At 48.4% G+C, this 22,622-nt stretch overlaps 1 protein-coding gene across 1 annotated transcript in view; it reads left to right on the top strand.

Annotated features, from left to right (window-relative positions):
• WDR1 (WD repeat domain 1) overlaps positions 1–22,622 on the top strand; it is a 220,473-nt gene that overhangs the window by 13,914 nt on the left and 183,937 nt on the right. Inside the window, exon 3 of the mRNA XM_069202820.1 lies at positions 4,018–4,108. Within this exon, the coding sequence (XP_069058921.1) occupies positions 4,018–4,108 (91 nt within the window). The remainder of the gene's footprint in view (positions 1–4,017; positions 4,109–22,622) is intronic.

Genomic DNA, 22,622 nt, shown 5'->3' on the forward strand with positions numbered 1-22,622 from the left:
CCCATCTTACTTGGGCATATTTGTTACTGTAGAGACACATTATTAGCTGCAGCAGGTCCGGCATTTTCATGTTTATTAATACAGTCCATAACTTTGTTTAGGAAAGCAAATCGAAGGCTGCCCTGAGATTCACAAAGAAAACATACAAATGTTCTTGGTTTAGAGTAACATTTTTACAAATCAATAAAATAAATCTGTACACATGGTTGAGAGTGCCTGTTACAGCTCTGAATTTTGCCTGAAAGTGGGGAAGAAACTTGTGATTCCTTCATCCACTCATGAAAGTGTCATATTTTAGAGGGTCACAGACTATATATCTCCTCAAATGTACCTTTGAATTGGAGGAGACTTGAAAGCGTGGGTTTGAAGTGCACCAGTTCCCTTTTTGACCCAGTACTGTCTGCCAGGGGATCTGTGGGGGGTGTTATCACTCCTTTGTGTGGGGTCAGGCCACTAGCCTTTAAATTGTAAGTGAGAGTCCCTCCACCCTTCCTCATCAGGAAGCCCCATCAGTATGCAGATGCAGCTGAGTGTCCTCTGTTTATGGCTCTCTGGGTGGAATGCACAAGGGGAGCTGTCAATCAGCACAGACCATATGTGACCGGCTGTAAGGCACAGACAGCAGTAAGTGCAGAGAAATGCCTACTTTCTAAAAATGAATACACTTGAAGACAATGTCTCACTTAAACAGTCTTCAATTAATGAATAAGACAACTCCGTACTTTTAACATCCAATATATTACTCAATAGGATTCAGGAAGTTCAAAAACATGTACAACAATTCCAACAAATGTCCATTTGATAAACAACAACACTGTATATAACCCCTCTAGATCATAAGATTGAATCCCAACTGCAGATCCAGGCAGGGGTTATAACCCTCCTCATGATGCAGTTCTGCACAATAATTGCCTGGTTTTCAGTCCCAGTTCAAGCAGTATCATGGACTTTCAATTCAGCTTGTCAAATGAGAAGGTAACGTCAATGTTTGGGCCTGTAGTGGCAGTCAGAGGTCCGTCAGACCATCATCAGGACTCAGTGTTGTTAAATAATACCTACACATAAGAAAAATTAATTAAAAAACAGTATGTGCAATCTGTGAAATCACACCATGTGTACCGCCCGTTGAACCCCAAAAAAACACCAAAACACAGGTGTGGATACTAGTATAAGCCACCACCTATATAACAAGGAAAGTTCAAAAAATACTTTAAAAACATAGCAGACATGCACCAAAAAGTACACTGTATCAGGCTCCCAACTAGAATAGCTATATTCTGCTACTTACAACAGGTTGCAAAAATAGACTCTATAGCAACAGACCAGGAGACTTCAACCTACAAGCCTAGGTAAACAAATCTACAAAGATTACTAGTAGCATTTAATGTACAGACCTTGGCACATCTAGTGCACTTTACTAGGGACTTACAAGTAAATAAAAAATGTCATTGGGTGTGAGCCAATGTTACCATGTTTTAGGGAGAGAGCACATGCACTTGAGCACTAGTTAGCAGTGGTAAAGTGCCCAGAGTCCTAAAGCCAGCAAAAGTGAGGTCGGAAAAAGAGGAGGAAGAAGGCAAAAAGTATGTGGTGACCCTTCAGAGAGGTCCCTTTTCCAACAGGTATATATTGCTGAATGATTGCCAACCACCTGAAATTGAAAGACAAGAAGATATAGATGTTTGTGGTGGACAAAGATATTTCCTGTAAGCTAGCCTCTTCATGGTCTGCCTACTAAAGCCACTTACTGAGCCAGCCATCTCAGCCAAATACCTGCATCCCCTATTTGATTGAGAGCGTATCTTTATTTGCCATGTGCAAAGGTTCTGAGTCACTGGCTTTCTCCAGCTCCAAACTTTGTGCTAGATACTGCCCTTCGTGCCGCCACCATCCACTCCACAGTGGCAGGTACTTTTATGCGATTCTACTTACCTAAGACTTTCTGTCATGACCATAAACAGGCTACAAAGCCTAAGGAACTTTGCAGTCAGGTTGGTGAACTGCCTTAAGCGACATGCGTATGTCCTTGCAGCACTGCATTAGCTACCGGTTAAGGAAGAAATACTGTTTAAGACTCTTTATATTGTGCATTGGCCCTACTAACTTAATGGCCCCCCACTTTCTCTCAAATGTGGTAATCCGATACATTCCTGAGTGGAATCTTAGATCATGATATCAATATCTTTGGGATCCTCCGTTTTACCCATGTCAGGTGCTCTTTCAGAAGTTGAGCCGTCTGTCCCACAATGTTCTTCCTCTGTACTTCTGTCTTTGCTCGAACCTTGAGCAAAAGTGTTGTTTTACGAAGTGCTTTTCCCCGATACAGATGCTTTTAGTACTCCTAGAGCGAAAATGACTTTGGACAAACCTGCTTTAGAATTAAAAACATAAAATTACCCCTTAAGCCTAAATTGGGCGTGACCAAAGTCTGAGCTTACTCTTGTCACTTGAACTGATAGATTGTATGTCCTTTCATCAAGATCTATGCAAACAAGCTAAATGTATGGTTTCTCTGAACTATGCCGTGATTTTCTTTAAAAAAAAAAGGAGTAGTCAACTCTGCTTCATTAATAATTTGCTATAGGCCCACACTGACGAGTGTTGCTGTCTGTGTATAAAGTTGCTTGGTGATGGTGTTATTTTGAGACACAAAAATAAAACCATGCATTTGAATTTTCTTTTTGCATCCTGCCTGTTCACTGCGCTAATGTCATACATAAAATGTTTCAGTCAGAATGTTTGACATCCATTCGTCTGACTTGCGCACACATGATTGGAATTCCTTCTGGCATTCCATGCAGATACCTGAAAGTGAATGGTCAGGACCAAACTTGTCTTCCCACAATGGCTTTAACTTTTTTCTTCTCAAACTGAAGACTTGATGTCAACGCTACCAGTTTCTAATGATGGCATGCTCATATTTGTGATTGCATTGTTATTTGTATATCTACCTTTCAGTTATTTTTACCATACATTAATGTCGTAGCTTTCCTATTATTACTTTTGTAAAACTGCTCATTAACCTTATTTTTGAAGAGCAGGAATTCATGTATTTAGCCCTTCCCTTTTTTCGTCTACTTAATGACAACAAAATGTGCGATGTATTTCTCACGTGAACTTCTGATTAAAACGCGGTTGCGATGGCCGTCCGTATGGTGATGCTGGTTCTTTTTAACAGTATATGATTTGATTGCCGCTTAGTTTATGCGTGTAGCCTGTCACTCCATGTGATTTATTGCGAGAAGCTGTTGAAACCTTTTGTGCTTTAAATGCCTTACAGCTTATTAGGAGGGATGTCCGTTGGTAATGTTAAGTATCTTCAGGGTGTGTTTGCTGTTGACAAGACGTCTTAGTGAGTCAGTGCGCTATTGACATTTGATGTGATCAGCCTGATGCAAATTTGAATTTCAGTAAGGCAAACTCAGTCACACACATTCTTATTTTTTTTTCATGTATTGAGCTCTCTTATATTTTGCGACGGTAAAACGTATTATTTACAGCTCTTACATTGGAGAAGCGCAGAATGATGTTATGGGTAGTACCTAAGTTATCAGTTTTGATTATCTATGTTCGGGAAGGTGGTACCGGACAATGGTGTCCAACGAAATACAAAGCTAGAAACCAGGCTGTAATTACTTTGTGAGAAACATAGATTTGAATGTCCAACCAACTAAATGAAAGTCTTCAACTTCAAATCCACTGTCGCACCATGTTCTTTAGAAAAAAAAATCCATACTCAACTAAGAGATACTTCTTAAAGTGGCTGTAATACTTTATACCATCATAAAAATGGAGTAGCAGATTGGAAATATGGCTTTATTCGTGTTCCCTAAATGTTTGTTTCCAGTCTGGTTAAAGAGAGGTGGTGGAGAGCGGGTGACAAGCAAACCATAAATTATTCCAAATTTAAGACTGACTTAGATTAATTTCATTTAGGCTTGAGATGGATTTTTTTTTTAATGTTCTTATGTTCAGTTAATGAAAAATAAACTATGAATGTTACTTTTCTCTACTTAGAATCCATCAATTGCTGACATATACACCGAACACGCTCATCCAGTTGTTGTTGCCAAGTATGCTCCCAGTGGATTCTACATCGCATCAGGAGGTAGATGATTACTAGCTTTAATTGCAGTTCTAGTAACAGTTGTTTTTCATATAATTGTTCTTTCGGAGGTATATACTGTTCTAAAAACGTAATATTTTCGTGTTGGAAACTGTCATGAGCTGAGGCATAGCTTCCAAACTCCCTTTTTTATATAAAGACTGCTTCAGACTAGTAAGTAACGCATTTCCTTCACCTTTTCAAAATGCACTGCAGCAGTAAAGAACGATGCATCGGAGTTGCATATATTTCACGGGGAAACAATTTTGTATTGCATTGCTTTGGTTTTCAGCAAAGCTGACTTAGAAGTGAAGAAAGCAAACTCCAGTAGTTTCCATGTTTATATCCTGTCTGCAACTTATTTGCATTTTTTGTACCTATTTACTTCAAATTATTAAATGATTAAAACAATTTTTCGCCTTTTCTTCTAAATTGCAACAAAGGTATTACATCCCATTTGGTAGGCTTTGTAGCTATCATTTCATTGTTTCTCTTTGGTCAGCTTGTTCTGGCTACACTTTGTACGAAAGTGGCCCTTTTTGAAATGGTCACTCCCACTTTTTGCCTGGGACCTCATGCAATTTTGATTGAAAGTACACTGGGGTCCTCCGAACCAGGTCCTCCGTTACAACCTGCACAATTTTCCCTAATTGGCAATAGCGTTGGCACCTCTGTAAGTCCCTAGTACATTGTACATAGAGCATGGGTACCAAACAGGTTCGCCAAGGGCTGCAGCATGTATTGTGCCACCTTCAGGGACCCCTTTCCTAGCACATGCAGACTACCTTTGCAGGCTGCATGTCTTGGTGCAGCTAAAGTGAAAACACGCCTGTGTGCTATGTCCCCTAACACTGCATGCAATATATGTAAGTCATCCCTACAGCAGTGCTCACAGCCCTAAGGCAGGGTGCATTATATTGCATATGAGGACATATCTAAAAAAGTAGATATGTCCTTGCTATGTCGTTTGTCGATTCTTAGACATTGTGAGTGAACAAGGAAGCAATTTTAAGGATATGCTGGACACTGGTTAATAAGGGTTCCCCAGCTACATGATGGTTTCACTGAAAATAAAGATGTTTGGTATCAAACATCTCATATTAATAAACTCTCACCGATACCAGTGATGCATTTATTAATAAATGCACCCAGAGGGCACCTTAGAGGTGCCCCTGAAAAACCTACCATTTATTAGTGTGCTGGCTGACTAGTTTTAACTAGCCTGCTGCCAACAGACCTGGTCCTGACTCCCAAGGGAGAGAACCTTTGCTCTTGGTGTTACGAACAAAGTCTGCCCCTGGACTCTCTGCACAGTACCTAATTTTGGTATACCACAGTGATACCCAACTTTTTCGACCCCCCCCGCGGTTACCTTGACCAATTGGCAGCGGCTCCCCATGACATTGTTTTTTTATTTTTTTTGGTGGGGTTAAAAGCCTGGCCTAGGTAGTACTTTCATTATTTTATTTTATTTTTTTAAATATTTCTTAATTAAGGTTATTTAAGGTTTTAACAGATTCTAACATAGTCTGAGGTACAAAATGGGGTAAAGGACAGCAGGGGAACCCGTAATGGCAGTGGGTAACAGCATTGAAGAGCATACCTAACAAAGTAAAGAGGATGTTGTTTCACCTAGTTCGTGTAGGGGTACTAGGAATCCTAGGTCACACCCGGTGTCTGGATAGACAAATATTTAGTCAAGATCCTGTATCCTAATAGCTGTCAGTGGTGGAGGGGGTTGCAGCAGGTGGTGACGGGATGATTTATTATATAATACTATGGTATAGTGTAGTATGTGCCTGAGGAGACATGGGGAGTAATGAGACACATCTAGGCAGAGGAGGGGTTGGAGCAATGTTTCTGGTTCAGTCAAGATCCCGCTACTTCAGCACTATCCTGGAGGTTGTGGTTAATGTGTTCGTATGAAGCTGCTAAAAACTTCGCTGATTGAAACTCCTCGTGTGGGTGACATTGGGGAGCACCAATAGCGGAGTATACATATCTTCACTGTAGCAAGAGCAGTGTTCAGAAGGCGGCGCTGGGGGTGTGATAGGTCTACCGTTTCTCCAGGGTCATACAGGATGATCAGGGTGCGGGATAGGGGAAGCCTAACCGGCAGAGTCTCCACAAGAGTGCACCCCACTGCAGTCCAGAAGGGCAGTCACTAAAGATATGTAGTGTCACACTTGAAGGCAGGATTTTGCCAGAAGTTGGCATGGGGCAGAAGGCCTGCTGCATGCAGTTTCACTGGGGTCCAGTACCATTTGTGTAGTGTTTTAAAGAGGCAGAATTTCAATCATGCCTCCCTTGCCCCATGGTTGAGCACCTCTGGTAGTTCGGCCCAATCCTCCTCTTCATATTCAGTCTGTAGTATAGTCTACCATTTAGTGCGGGGAGGAGAAAAGGTGGTGAGTCTGGAGGCTATAGAAGCCCAACATCACTCCTCAAAAGTATCCCCATGTCCTGAGAGAGGCCACCACTGGTGAGGTTTGTAGGTGCCAGGGGTGCGCAACTAGGTGTTGATTAAGGCAGTGTCGTAATTATAGGAATCTCTACAACTGCTTAGGTGGGAGGTTGAACTCGTAACGTAGCTATGCAAAGGATTTTAGTTCACCCCCCTCGATACCTTTGCTCATATCAGTGATTCCTGCCAAATGCCATTGTGTCCAAAAGAAGGCTTTCCCTCCTATTTGCAGGCCGGCGTTACCCGATAGGTGTGTGTTCACAGGTAAGGAGGTTCTGCTCCAAAGAGACGGTGAGCCCCCCCTCCAAGATTTAGACCGGGTTATTCGAGTGGGGCATGGGTGCGGTTCCGGTATATAGTGGGGATGGGCCTTGCCGGGAGGACAGAAGAGTGTGTTTTGTGTCAGTCCATTGTGGTGGGTCAGGAGTCCAGGGGAGCATATAGACCAGTTGGGCGAGATGGAGGGTGAGGGCACAGTACTCAACTGAGGGGAGACCTAGGCTGCTGCATGAGCGATGCACCAAGAGTATGGCCCAGGGGATGCAGGGTTAGGTCGTTCCTGGGATGAAAGAATGGATAAATTTGTCCATGAACCGAAGTAGGTAGAGAGGGGCCAGTAGGGGCAGTATTCCGAGAACTTATGTGAATCTTGGCAGCATCACCATACGGACAGCCTGCACTTTACCCCACATGGATAGCCTAAGGGGAATCACGGTTGTCGGCCTCTATATAGTCTAAACCCCTGTTAACAAGAATCCCAAGTACTTAAGATGTGAAGAGTTCCAGTGGTAAGGGTATCTGAATATCGATGTGACGGTGGTAAGGTGCAAGATGGGCAGCGCTTCACTTTTGTCCCAGTCTACTCTGTAACCTGACAACTGCACATTCGTCAGTAAGACCCATCGAGGCTGTGAAGGAGCGTGGGAGATCCATGGGTGTGAGAGGTATATCATCTGAGTATAGGTATACTGTAGATTTGACCCCTGGAATAGGAATCCCTGAGATAAGGGGTGGGGTATTGGTGTAGGGAGGCCTCCATGGGCTCTACGGGCAAAAGAAACGGCAGGGGAGATGCCTTCTCAGTGTCCAGGGAGAGGGCAAGGGATTCGGCCTGTTAGTCGTTGGTTGCCCACAAGGTATGGGCGAGGGTGCGAAGGTGGTTCCTGGAGGAGTGTCCAGGGACAAAGCCCATCTGAGTCTGGTGAATCAAAGATGGGATCACCTTGCGAAGGTGGGCTACCAAGACGCTCATGAGTATTTTAATGTCCCCATTGAGGAGGGATATGGGCTGATAACTCCCGCAGAGTAGAGGATCCCTCCTAGGTTTCGGAAGGACCACTAAGACTGTTTTGTTGGAAATTGCTCAAAGGGAGCCTGTCCAATCCGCCTTGTGGAAGGCATCATAAAGGGAGTCGATAACACCTTCACCAGCCTATTTATAAAATTCCCTGGTGAAGCCGTCCTCCCTTGGAGCCTTATGGTAGGGGAGGTTGGATATAACTTGCACAATCTCAGCTTTACTGAGTTCCCCGTCAAGCAGCTCCCTGCCAGATTCTTTGAGGCTGGGGAGACGGATACCGGCAAGAAATCTCTCCAAGTGCGCTTTGTCAATTGCACGTTCCAGGGTGTAAAGGATCAGATAGAAACATGCAAATTCATTAATGATATCTTGCAGGCGGGTGAGGAGTGTGCCGTCTGTCGAGTGTATAGCAGGGATGGCAAGTGCTGCTTCCTGCTGATCGAGCTGGGCTACTGGAAGGCAACCTGCTTTCTTGCCTTGCCCAAAATGGTGACTTCTAAGACTTCGGAGGGTGTAATTTGGCTTTGGATGTGAACCGTGTATTAAGGTCCATATGGGCCTTTTCTAGTTGTTGACGAGCCGGAAGGGGTGGTTGCGTAAAGGCGTGTGAGAGCCGCTATTTTTCCCTTCAGGTCTCTCGGATGAATCATCCTCAGGGTGTTGGCCAGGGCTGCATCCTTCGTAAGTTGGGCTCAAACTGTTGCCTTCGCTGCCGCCCATAGCCCTCCATGAGAGGACACCGACCCTTTGCTGTTCTCCAGGTACGTTGAGACGTGTGCCGTTAGTTGGGTCTTAACCTGCGGTTTCTAGACATGTTCTGGCGCTACAGCTTCGGGTCTGGCGAGACGATCCTGAGGTCCAGGGAAATTAGCACAGGAGGATGGTCAGAGAGCACTGCCTTCAATATCTGGTGGTCTCGGGTAAGAGCCACTGCACGATGAGGGACCAAAAAGTAATCCAGCCTAGACTGGGCGCTATGCACCAGGGAAATTAAGGTGTATTCTTTGTCCTCTGGGTGTGCAAGGTGCCAGTAGACCCCCAGACCGTGGTCTGCAAGCAGGTCCGCCTGGATGGACATATCTGCGTTGTTGACTAAGACCGGTGGGCCTGTGTGATCCAGTACAGCATTATGACTGGGATTCCAGTCACAATCCTCGTATTAATTGGGTAAGAAGACGGTTAAACTGTAGCAGGAAGGGGTGTTTATTGCCCCTAGGGGCATACACAGAGCCTACACAAATCTGCTCACCAACCTTCAGTTTGGAAAAGGCATAATGGCTGGATGGTCCTGGCCAGGTCTTAAGAATCGGTCAGGGTCCGTTGTGTCAGGCAGCAGGCAACTGCTGTGGATCATCCTCCGTACCCAGACCCGATGCAACTTCTCTAACTCTAGGTGGGACAGATAGGTCTCTTGAAGTAGGGCCACGTCCACCCGTTTCGTGCGCAGGTAAGAGAGCACCCTCTGATGCTTGATATGGTGTGTCAGGCCTTAGACATTCCAGGAGACAACCCGCAGAGTTGAGGAAAGCAAGGGGTTGGGGTGGGCTCCATCAGTGCGGTCAGAGGTTGTCACCCATCAGGGGTGTCTGAGACCGCAAGGAGAGAGGGGAACCCCGCAGGTGCAGGGAAGGGGGGTGGTGATGGGGAAAGGTTGTGGCCGATTCAGCAGATGAGCTTCTTGGTGATTAGGAGAGCAAGGGGGGGGGGGATAGGAAGTGGGGAAGAAACTGGGAATGAACCGGGATGTGCCCTGAAAAGGGCTAGACTGTGGACTGCGGGTCTAGTCTTGAGATGCCAGTGCGCCGAGGGTCATAAGGGGAGGAGCAGGGGAGGAAACTGTCAAGGTCCAATCGAGGTGATGAATGAATAGGTTACAGGAGGAGGAGAGGGGTGGAGGGGGCCTGGGTATCAAGTGCACCATGACTCTAAGTTGGAGAGGTCTAGAAGAGGGTGGCAAGACGGGAACAAGGCATAGGCCAGCAAACATTGTCATAAAGCGTTAAAGAACAACGTCAAACATATTCTGAACACCATGTTGTGTAACCATAGGAATACCTGTATCTGGACATGAAGCATCATTATAATGAAGAACAGGATGGAATGCAGCAATATATAATATAAAGAAATGCAGTGAACCTGCGGGCAGAAAGGGAGGTTGGAGCATGGGGGAAAGCAGCACGTACAGACATCATGCATAATACGTAGCGTCTGGGGCTTAACAGTATTGGATCAGTCCACCCCACCCTACCTAGTTGCAATGTGTATCACGGCAGAGAGTTCAGGTCAGCCGTCTGGATTATGAGGCCTCAGTGGATAGTGGGATTTGTCCCGGCTCTGATCATTCGTGAGGGCTGCCACCTCCTTGAGGGCTATGTCCCTGTTGCCTTGCGATCTGACTGGTCTCCACATCCCTGCATCTTGCATGGTCACAGTTATGGTGCCAGCGGCCACTGCCCGCAATTTCGGCTGGCATTCCAGGTGAAGAGTGAGGGGCAGTCTCTGAATCTGCCGGGGTTAGGTCCATGTCTTGTTCCTCTAGTCCATCCAGATAAAAGAAAAGGGTGTCCAGGTCGTAGAAACTTTACACCTGCTGTCTTTCGTAATTCACTTCCACAAGGGTTTGAACAGGCCAAATTTGATGTCCATCTTTCGGAGTTGAGGCCGGTGATCCAGAAACACCTTTCTCAAGGTATTGGTCTCCTGGGAGAAATCAGCTGCCATGCAGATTCTGTGTCCTTCATAGTCACATGGGCCATGGGTTCCGGCCGCAGTCAAGAGTTGACATGCTTGTTTGTGACTGAGAAAGCAGTCAATGATGGGATGTGGCTGATCTGTCTTGGTCTGTCGTGCAGGACCTAGGAGGTGAGCATGCTGGAGTTCCAGAAGTGGGAAGAATGTGATCCCAGTGAGTGAGGAAAAGAGGACTTTGAGAAAGTCCTGGGTGTCTGCCCTTCAGCTTGCTCCAGGAATCCAAAATTGTCTCTGCTGCTTGGGTCTTCCAAGTCCGTAAGCTTATCCCGCAGGTATAAACGTTCTTGATCTCTGTCCAGTGCGGTGTTGAGGCGATCTTTCACAGTTAGCCTCTGCTCCACTCCCTCCACTCTGTACTGGAAGGCAGCGATGTCTATGCGGATAGATTTAGTCTTGGCTGTGAGATTTGAGAGATTAGTGTCCTTGCCCTTCATTTGGTGGCCAACTGCTGTGACTTCCCTCAGGATACCTTCCATTGTGGATTCTAGAGTTGAGCTGGGAGGCACCGAAGAAGGGTCTGCAGTAGGTGTGCGGTCTGTGGGGCAGCCAAGGGACGGTGCTGTGCAACAGCATCTGAGAAGAGTAGTTTGTGAGAGGGTTCTATGGAGGACTTACCAGAGGGCATCACTGGAGTAAGCCTGCGGGAGGAGGTACAGCTTTAGTCCCCAAAGCGTTTAGGTCGCTAAGGCAGGGTCTGGCTGCCTCTGGCCAGTGGTGCATGGGAGTGATCAAAGCTGTGCCTCGCCTACGGAGGGGAAGTCAGCGAAGTTTGTCTCACCTCTGGGTAGGGCGGCTCACACACGGGTTCTGCTGCCAGCGCAGGTCAGTGGGTAGTGCGTGTCAGCTCTCCAGTGGCAGGTCGCCCTGCTCTTCCAAGGTCAACTGAATGCTTCACAGAGGCTGGGCAGTAGTAGGCAAATCACAGCGGGTCAGGATCCTAGAGTGGAGGTAGGCCATAGCAAGTCATTCCAGAAGTCAGGCAAGGCCTGTGCTGGGAGCTAGCAAGGTTGCAGATCCCAGGTCCGCGGGTCACTGCCTCACGTAGTAAGCAGGACAGAATGGGGGAGAGGTTGAGGCAGGCAAGCAGCGATTGTGGGCCACTGTTTTGGTCTGCATCTTCTGGGTGTTTGTAACTTTAACGTGGGCCCCAAGGAGATGCAATTATAAATGCAGGTACTACGCAGCTGTCATTAAGTTGTTTTGCAGTCCCCAGGGGCCCTTCTTCTGTATTTTGTGATGGGGGGGGAGTGTAGGAAGCTGGCCTGGTGTGTAGTGGGTACCTAGGTCCAGGTATCCACTCTCAGTGAAGTGTAGGCAGTGTCTAGAAGCCAGGCTCTCTAGAGGTAGAAGTGAATGAGCAGCCAAGGCTTATCTAGGAGACATGCAAAGCTCTTGCAATACCACTATAGTCACACAGCACTTACACTGTGTAGTTTGTTTCATGTGTGTAACAAAAATAAAGGTACTTGATTATGGTAACACAGCACCAAAGACACTATAGAGGCAATACTCCCTTAGGAGTTAAGTAATACACAAGATATATATGCTAGTTGTCAGAAATCGGCATAAGAATAGTTAGAAAATAGTGTAAAACACAGTTTTCTAACTATTCTTATGCCTATTTCTGACTACTGTGGAGCACACACCATACACAAAAAAAATGGAATGCAAGAGTTGGACCCACACCTAGGTAAGTGGAGTGTGTAGGGGGGCACTGGGGGTACCAGGATAGCACAAAGGTAAGTACCACAACACACCCAAGTGACTAGGAAGGTAGGAGTAAATCACTGGAATTTCCCCAAAACACCGACTAAGAAGAAAAGAAGAGAATTGCAAAACCCAGAGATGACTGCAAGAAACCAGCAGTGGATTCCTGAAGAGGAGGACCTGTGGAAAGAGGGGACCAAGTCCAGATGACACAGGGGTTCAGTGGGGGCAGGAGCTCCTACCTACTGGGCTGAGGATGCAGAAGTTGGTAGACGGTGACGAAGAAAAGTCAGCACTGCAGCCCTTGAGTCGGAGTCGCGTTCCTGGAGGATGCAGGTGATGTGTCACGCCGGAAGGAAGACTGCAGTCGGTTTTGTGTGTCTGGATTCCACCAACAAGCCTTGGCACAGACAAAACTCGCAGTTGGCGGAAAGTGATGCTGCAGGGGACCAGCAAGGCCCAGGATGACTCCACCAGGAGTGGGAATCAGAATGGGCCCTCCACGTCAGAGGCCCACGGAAGCACGGGCAGCACTCACAGTAGTCCCACAGGACTGGGGCACAGAAGTTGCAAATGGAGCCCACGCAGCACTACGTAAAGCGATCCCACGCCGCAGGAAAGCCACTCAGGGAGCTGTGCATCGCAGGAAGGAGTGCTGGGGGCTGGAGATACACGATGCTGAAGTCCCCTTGGAGGAAGTGCCAACAAGCCTTGGCAGTGGCAAAAGATGCGGTGTATGGGGGTTCTGTCCTTCCTGAGAAGTCAAGGGCTTACCTCCACCCAAGTGGGACAACTGGTAGAGAGGACCGAAGGGACCATGTCCGATCACCACCTGTGAGCTGGATCCACGCAACTCAGCAGGAGAGGGGATACACGCAGCCAGTCGTCATTGCTGTTGGTGCCTGCAGATGCAGGGGAGTGACTCCTTCACTCTAAGGGAGATTCCTTCTTCTTTCCTGTGCAGACTGAAGATGGGCTGCACGAGCGGGAAAATGTTGCAGAAGCTGGAAGGAGCCGTGGAAACAACATTGCAGGGGAAGTCTTCGTCTTTGTTGCAGATTGTCAGATCCTGGAGAGTCCAGATGCAGTTTCTTTGGTCAGAAGTCAAAGTGGGGGTTGCAGAGGAATCCTGCTGGAATCCTGCAAGGCTAATCTGAGGAGCCACCCAAAAGAGAGACCCTAAATAGCCCTGAAAGGGGGATTGGTCACCTAGCTGGGTGACCACCTATCAGGAGAGGACTTTGATGTCACCTGCCTGACCCGGCCACTCAGATGCTCCCAGAGTGCCCTGCCAACCTTGGATTCAAGATGGCAAAACCCAGGGACCCTCTAGAGGAACTCTGGGCACCACCCCTGGGGTGGTGATGGACAGGGGAGTGGTCACTCCCCTTTCCATTGTCCAGTTCCACGTCAAAGCAGGGACTGGAGGTCCCTGAGCCGGTGAAGACTGGTTTATGCACGGAGGGCACCAAATGTGTCCTTCAAAGCATACCAGTGGCTTGGGGAGGCTACCCCTCCCAAGCCCAGTAATGTCTGTTTCCAAAGGGAGAGGGTGTAACACCCCTCTCCCAAGGAAAATACTTTGTTCTTCCTTCCTGGGCTTGAGCTGCTCAAGCAACAGGAGGGCGGAAAACTGTTTGTGAGGTGGAAGCTGCCTGGAAAACCTCAGAAAGTATTGGGGTATGATTCCAACATGTTTGATAGCAAACATGCCTAGGTTTGGAATTATCATTATGTAGCTGGACATAGGTAGTGACCTATGTCCAATACACGTGTAAAATGGCGTCCCCACACTCACAAAGTCCAGGAAAATGGAACTGGAGTTTTGGGGCCACATCTGCTAGTGCAGGGGTGCCCTCACACACAGGTACCTGACCTCTGGGCTAAGAAGGCCTACCATAGGGGTGAGTTACAATGACCTGGTGCAGTGGCCTGTAGTGAAAACAGGTGCGTGCACCCGGTTCACGCAGACTTCAATGGCAGGCTTGCCGAAACCTTTGCATGGGCTCCCTATGGGTGGTGGAATAACTGCTGCAGCCCATAGGGATCCCCCGGAACCCCGATCCCCTGGGTACCTAGGTACGATATGCTAGGGGCTTTATGCCAATTGTGGGGGATAAAAAGTTACCAGCAACCACATTTAGAGGAGAGAGCACATACTGGGGTCCTGGTTAGCAGGATCACAGTGAACACAGTCAAACACACTGATAAACAGGCCAAAAAGTGGGGGTAACCAAGCTAGAGAGAGGCCCCTTTCCTACAGGGAGACAGCGAGCGCCAGCTCCCACTTGAGTTCTGGGCCATTTATGTAGACTGGAGGGTGGAACAATTAAGTGGCGTCTGCCCCCGCCACTCCCCTACCCCCCATAGAAGACGCCTGTAGATATACTGTCTGTTAGAAGAGCTCCTCAGGCGCTCCTGACCGAGTCACAGCCTGCACAGCCCACTCTCCCACTGTGGGCCACTGCTTCAGAGAAGGCAGCAGGCCCCGGCAGTGGTGCTCCACCTCCGTCCGAGAGCTGGGGCCTTCCGCCCTCGGGGAAGTCACAGCAGAGGCTCGGATGCCTCTCCAGGGGCACCACCGCACAGAGGGCGATGAACACTGGTCTCTTTGCTATCGTAGAAGCCCTGCTGCTCTTCCCCCCCGGACCCTCCGGCTTGCGGAGTTACAGTTTCAAGCAGCCATTACTTGTCTTGGCCAGAATGCACCCGCAGCACTTCCATTTTAATCCCTGAAAATAATTGGGATATAGGTATGGAGACTAGTGTGTGCAATTTAAGGATTTGTCTACATCTGTTTGCGGTTCAGGTGTGCTCAGACTGGAGCTGGACACATGCTGCCAGGAGCAATGTGGTGACATGGTGCACAGTTTGGGAACCACTGCATAACACAAGTAAGACTGGTCGTTGGAAACATCATTAACAAGAAGGACACTTTACCAGGGGATAATGTGACATTCTCGGCTCTCTAATCTGGCTTCCCTTTTATGGACAGTCGAGTCACCACTCCATTCTCGTGCTTCCTGACTCCGTCCCTCAGTCTCCATGCGACCACATGGCCAGAGGTGGCAGCGGGAGAGAGAAGGAAAAAAAAAGAGCTACTGCCTCAGGGTGGATTTACGAAGACGCTAGTGGGGAGATGCGAAACGAACTTTCTCCTTAACAGAACATTTCACATAATCTGGATTCGGTGAAAAGAACTGCCAACTCCAACTGCAGCATTCTCTTGGAAAAGTGTAACATATTTTAAGTAAGAAGAATTATATTTTTCCTGTATTGCTGGCAACCACTTACCTTATTTTTTTCAGCCTAAGCTTAGGCCTCATCCTCTTCATTAGCTAACGGCCAGAGCTGCTACCTTTGGAGCTCTGGAACCAGGTTCAAGTCTTGGCGTTGGCTGATCATCCTGTGATCCTGGGCACATTTCTTAAAAATGAATGTGTCATTGCAAAAAACAACTGGTGCTCCAATACCTTTGGGTCGGGTTTGTGCTACATAAAACTGCAAAAAAACAACAAAAACTTTGAATCATTGTCTGGGAGAGTGATTTGAAATAGAAAACATTCCAAAATGATATGCTTCAAGTGAATATCTCACTTCTCCCAGAAAGATCCACCACGTCAAGGGCAGAGTGAGTCAAATGTTTCTTTCTCTGTTTCTGTCTTCTTCATGCAGAAGGCCAAGCTAGTCCTTGCGTCTCCACCTGCACAGCATGAGTGCTGGGAGTGACATCGCAGAATTATTAGGATTCTCAATGTTGCTCAGGTGCCTGAGATAAGCAAAGGCTTTTAGGCTTGAAAGGAAAGCCTGACCGAGAACCTTTCTCTTGTCATGCTGGACTTTAGAGCGCAAAGGCATCTGGGATTCTTTCAGTCACAAGGCTCACTACCAGAAGAAGCAGGTCATCCTCAAGCAGAGAAGAGCATGGGCTAAGGGAGTGGAATAAGATGGGCGTTCGGGGACCCGAGGGCAAAGAGGCAGCAAATGCATCACCTGGCGGGCGCCAGATGCAGTGCACCCGGCTTGCACTCCAGGGGCCGGTGTAATATATAATGGACTCTGCTCAACAACTGTAGCTGCAGCGCCCCTGGCTGGTTTTGGAGGCGCACTAGGCTACCGCGGTGCACAGTTTGGAAACCACTGGTGCACCATATAAAGAGCCAGCTTCCTTCACACTTCATCTTTGTTTGTCTCCCCTGGAGCATGCCAGCTGTAGTACTGCTTCCTTTCAGCATCCAGTGCCCTTTATCTGCTTGCGTGCTTCGAGGTTCTTTTATTTTTATGTTTTATTTAAGTTGTAGCACTCTATAAGAGTGCATGCGTTTGCAGGTTGTCTCCCTTCCTTTTCTCCCATTCTGCATTGTTGTTGCTCCATTGTCATTGCTTGTCCAGTCGTTGCCTCCCTGTTTTTGCACCACACCCTGACTGTGTTCCTGCTTGCCCAACCACACCCCCTCCTGCATACTTGCTTGCCCCTCCACCTACCTCTTTGTTGCCTATCTGTCTCCTCCAGCCAGGCAAAACAAGCATTTGCATTTCAATAGGTGTCGCCACTGCAATACCTGTTGGCAGTTTTTTTTTTTTTTTTTACAGCTATAAGCTATGTTGTACAGCAGCACGAGGCTTATCCAGGAGACATGCAAAGCTCATGCAATACCACTGTAGTCACACAGTGCTTACACAACATGAAAGAAAATACTCCGTGCTAAAAAAAAAAAAATATATATATATATATATATATATATATTTTGGTGACCCAAAAGTACCATAGAGACTATACTCCCTCAGGAGGTAAGTAATATACAAAGTATATACACTAGAATGCAGAAATAGCTGCAAAAACAGTTAGAAAACAGTGCAAATAGTCAAAATCACAATAGATAGAAATGGGTCTAGGGGGGAATACAAACCATATACTAAAATAGGGTTTCCCACCTAGGCAAGTGTAGTGTTTGCTGAGGAGAGCTGGGAGTGTAAGAAAATACCAAAGGTAAGTAATGTAACCCACCCCAGAGCCCAGGAAAGCAGGAGTAAATCACAGTAAGTTTCCTAGAACACACAAGAACACGTGATAGAAGATTATGCAAGAACCAGAAGAGACTGCAATACACCAACAATTGATTCCTAGACTTGAAGACCTGTGGAAGAAGGGGATGAAGTCCAAGAAGCACTGGAGGGTCCAGGGAGAACGGGAGCCCCTGCTAACTCGGATGAAGGTTCAAAAGAACCACTGGTGAAGAACAGTCCGTAGTGCACCCAAGAAGACTGATGTCGGTTCCTAGTTGGTTCAGATGATGTCCTATGCTGTATGAATGATTGCAGTCTGGTTTGCATCGCTGTATTCCACCAACAGGCCTTGGCACACGCAAAGCATGCGGTTAGCGGAAAATGGCACACCCTGGGACCAGGTGGAGCCCTGTGGCCTCTACCCAGGCCTCTATCTCAACAACTCGAGCCCTCAGAAGACCAGGCAGCGCGCACAGGCGTCCCACAGCATGGGGACAAAGAAGGTGCAAATGAAGGCGCATTCAGCACTACACAAAGGGATCCCACGCCGCCCGAGAGCCACTCAGGAAGCTATGCGTCGCAGGAAGGAGTGCTGGGGGCCGGAGCTGTGCTCTGCACAAAGAACTTTGTGGAAGGGCGCACACAAGCCTTGGCAACTGCAGAAAACGCAGTGCACAGGGGTACTGTCTTGCGTGGGGAGGCAAGCTCTTACCTCCACCAAAGTTGGACAGCTGGACTTTAGGACCATCGGTACTACGTCAGTCCACCACCCGTGTTGCTGGATCAACGCACTTTGTCAGGAGAGGGAACCCATGCCACCGGTCGTCGCTTCAGAGGGGTGCCTGCTGAAGCAGGGAAGTGACTAAGTCACTTCAAGGGAGATTCCTTCTTTCTTCTGGTGCAGGCTGAAGACTGACTGCCGTCTGAGGATGCACGACCTGGAAACAGTTGCAGTTGCTGTCAGGAGCTGAAGATACCATGTTACAGAAGTGGTCTTGGCTTCTTTGTTGCAGTTTGTAGAGTTCCTGGAGGGTCCAGATTCTGTTTCGTCAGTAGAAGATGAAGTAAAGGATGCAGAGGATTCCTGCTGGAGTCTTGCAAGCCGAATCTGAGGAAACACCCAGAGGAGAGACCCTAAATAGCCCTGAAAGGAGGATTGGTCAGCTGCACAGGTAAGCACATTTTGGGGCGGGGAGGCTCTGACGTCACCTGCTGGCACTGGCCACTCCGATGCTCCCAGAGTGCTACTCCACCTTGAAATCCAAGATGGCAAAACCCAGGGACACTCTAGGAGCTCTGGGCACCACCCCTGGAGTGGTGATGGACGGGGGAGTAGTCACTCTCCTTTCCTTATTCCAGTTTTGTGCCAGAGCAGGGACTTGGAGGCCTGGGGGGGGGGTCCCCTGAACCGATGTAGACTGGATTATGCAAGGAGAGCACCATCTGTGCCCTTCAATGTTTTTCCAGATGCTCTGGGAGGCTATCCCTCCCTTGCCTGTAACACCTATTTCCAAAAGGAGAGGGTGTAACACCTCTCTCCCAAAGGAAATGCTTTGTTCTGCCTTCGTGGGCTGAAGCTGCTTGAGCAACAGGAGGGCAGAAACCTGTCTGAAGTGGCAGCAGAATGCATGGAATTATACAACCAATACTAGAATCAGTATTGGGGTGCAATTCTCAGATGTTAGACACCTTACATGGCCATATTCGAAGTTACCAATGTGCAGCTGGACATAGGTATTGACCTTTGTCCAGGGCACAAGTAGAATGGCGTCCCCGCACTCACAAAGTCCAGGAAAATGGTCCCGCACGACGTAGGATCACCTCTGCTAGTGCAGGGGTGCCCTCACACACATGGTCTTTGCACCCAGCCTTCAAGGTTGGAAGGCCAGCCATATAGGTGACTTAGAAGTGACATGGTGCATTGTAAATGGAAGTGAAAGGGTGCATGCACCATTTCACGCAGGCTTCAATGGCAGTCCTGCAGAAGCCTTTGCATGGGCTCCCTATGGGTGGCAAAAGTAATGCTGCAGCCCATAGGGATCTTCTGGAACCTCAATGCCCTGGGTACCTAAGTACCATATATTAGGGACTTATAAGGGGTGACCAGTATGCCAGTTTGGGATGAAATACTGACTTACCAGTATACAGTGACAAAATTGAGAGGAGAGATCTTAAACACTGGGGTCCTGGTTAGCGGCATCCCAGTGACAGTCAAACAAACTGACATCAGGCAGAAATTGGGGGTAACATGCCATCACAGTGTGCACTTTCTTACACACTGTGATGCAGCCAACTGTGTTTAAACAATGGCTTAAAAACATTGACAAAGCCATGCTGCTGTACAACATAACTTGAAAAAAAAAAAAAGACGTTGACCGCATCATAGCTCTTTTTACTTTTAGCCAGTTACACATCATTTGCGCTGCTATCCATCATAGTTTAAAAAAAAAAAAAAAAAAACATTGAGAAAGAAAATACTGGATAGGTGAGACCCATTGTTTTGCCAGTGCTTCCTTTAACCCCTTCTGTGCCCAGGACGTAATGGTTACGTCCTGAGGCACAGTGCTGCTGTGCCCAGGACGTAACCATTACGTCCTGTGCACAGAGCCCAGAGGGAGCGCTCTCGCTCCCTCTGTGGGGTTCCCCCCCACCCCCCCAAGTCAGGGATGGAAGGGGAAGCCCTTCCCCTCCCACCCCCGACGCCCCCCAACCCCCCCTGTGACGTCAGCGCGCGCTGATTAGTCACAGGGTCTCCCCCATCGCGCTGGAAGCTATGCTTTTGCATTTCTTTTTCAATCCCATGGGGGAGGCCCCGAGAGGCTTCAAAGGGAAGGAAATGTATTTCCTTCCCTTTGAAGTCTCTCACAGGTTTCAAAAGCCGGATTGCTTGCAATCCGGCTTTTGAAACCCCACTAGACACCAGGGATTTTTTTTTTTTCAGTGAAATTGGCAAAAGGTCGCTCCCAGGGGGGGCATTTTTTTGGGAAGGCCTTTTCTGCCCCCCCTGGGGACAGATCGGCCTATTATTAGGCCGATCTGCCCCCAGGGGGGGCAGAAACCTCTAGGCACCAGGGATCTTTTTTCTTTTTGTTATGTTTTCTTTTTTTTTAGGTGGGGAGCGACCCCTTAGGCAAGGGTCGCTCCCCTAGGGGGCAAATTATATTTAGGCCATTTCTGCCCCCCTTGGGGGCAGATTGGCCTATTTTGATGAGGCCAATCTGCCCCCAAGGGGGGCAGAAACCATTAGACACCAGGGAGTTTGTTTTTGCGCGTGAATTTCACGCAACGGGAGCGACCCCTTTGGCAAGGGTCGCTCCCAGGGGGGGCATTTTTTTGGGAAGGCCTTTTCTGCCCCCCCTGGGGACAGATCGGCCTATTATTAGGCCGATCTGCCCCCAGGGGGGGCAGAAACCTCTAGGCACCAGGGATCTTTTTTCTTTTTGTTATGTTTTCTTTTTTTTTAGGTGGGTAGCGACCCCTTAGGCAAGGGTCGCTCCCCTAGGGGGCAAATTCTATTTAGGCCATTTCTGCCCCCCCTTGGGGGCAGATTGGCCTATTTTGATGAGGCCAATCTGCCCCCAAGGGGGGCAGAAACCATTAGACACCAGGGAGTTTTTTTTTGAGTGAATTTCACGCAAGGGGAGCGACTCCTTAGGCAAGGGTCGCTCCCTGGGGGGGGGGGGGGATTATTTTAGGCCATTTCTGCCCCCCTGGGGGGGGTAGATCAGCCTATTTTGATTCGGCTTGGGCAGAAACCACTAGGCACCAGGGATTTTTTTGTTTTTCTGTTTTACAGATGGGGAGCGACCCCCTTGGACAAGGGTCGCTCCCCTGGAGGGGCAAAATGTATTTAGGCCATTTCTGCCCGCTTTGGGGGCAGATCGGCCGATTTTAGGTCAATCTGCCCCCAAGGGGAGCAGAAACCACTAGGCACCAGGGATCTTTTTTTTGCGCCGTCACACAAGGGGAGCGACCTTGTAGTCAAGGGTCGCTCCCTGGGGGGGTGGGGGGGGGGGGCAAATTATTTTAGGCCATCTCTGCCCCCCCTTTTTTTTTTTTTTTAGAGATGGGCAGTGACCCATCAGGCAAGGGTCGCTCCCCTGGGGGGCAAATTGTATTTAGACCATTTCTGCCCCCCTCGGGGACAGATTGGTCGATTTTAGGTCAATCTGCCCCAAGGGGGCAGAAACCACTAGGCATCGGGGATTTGTTTTTTGGCGCCAATGTCACGCAAGGGGAGCGACCTCGTAGGCAAGGGTCGCTCCGGGGGGGGGTGTTCGGGGGGCAAATTTATTTTAGGCCATTTCTGCACCCCCTGGGGGCAGATCGGCCTATTATTAGGCCGATCTGCCCCCAGGGGGGGCAGAAACCTCTTGTTGCCAGAGCAAATTTTTTTTAGTGTTTTTTTTTTTAGTTTGTTTGTTTTTTTAGAGATGGGGAGCGACCCATCAGACAAGGGTCGCTCCCCTGGGGGGCAAACTGTGTTTAGACCATTTCTGCCCCCCTTGGGGGCAGATTGGTCGATTTTAGGTCAATCTGCAACCACTAGGCACCGGGGATTAGTTTTTTTGCGCCAATGTCACGCAGGGGGAGCGACCCAGTAGGCAAGGGTCGCTCCGAGGTGGGGGGGCAAATTTATTTTAGGCCATTTCTGCCCCCCCCCCCGGGGGCAGAAACCTCTAGGCGCCAGGGCAAATGTTTTTTTGTTTTTTTTGTTTTTTGTTTGTTTGTTTTTTTAGAGATGGGGAGCGACCCATCAGACAAGGGTCGCTTCCCTAGGGGGCAAAATGTATTTAGAGCATTTCTGCCCCCTTTGGGGGCAGATTGGTCGATTTTAGGTCAATCTGCCCCCAAGGGGGCAGAAACCACTAGGCACCGGGAATTTGTTTTTTGGCGCCAATGTCACGCAGGGGTAGCGACCCCGTAGGCAAGGGTCGCACCTGGGCAGTGGGGGTTTGGGGGGGTAGGGGGTCAAATTCATTTTAGGGCATTCCCCCCCCCCCGGGGCCGGCTGAGCTAGAGGCCAAAATCCACATGTAGGCACTTTGCAAAAAACACCTCTGTTTTCTGTGAAAAAATATGTTGTGTCCACGTTGTGTTTTGGGCCATTTCCTTTCGTGGGCGCTAGGCCTACCCACACAAGTGAGGTACCATTTTTATCGGGAGACGTGGGGGAACGCTGGGTGGAAGGAAATTTGTGGCTCCTCTCAGATTCCAGAACTTTCTGTCACCGAAATTAGAGGAAAAAGTGTTTTTTGGCCAGATTTTGATGTTTGCAAAGGATTCTG

The sequence above is a fragment of the Pleurodeles waltl genome, chromosome 1_2, assembly GCF_031143425.1.
Source record: "Pleurodeles waltl isolate 20211129_DDA chromosome 1_2, aPleWal1.hap1.20221129, whole genome shotgun sequence".
NCBI lineage: Eukaryota > Metazoa > Chordata > Amphibia > Caudata > Salamandridae > Pleurodeles > Pleurodeles waltl.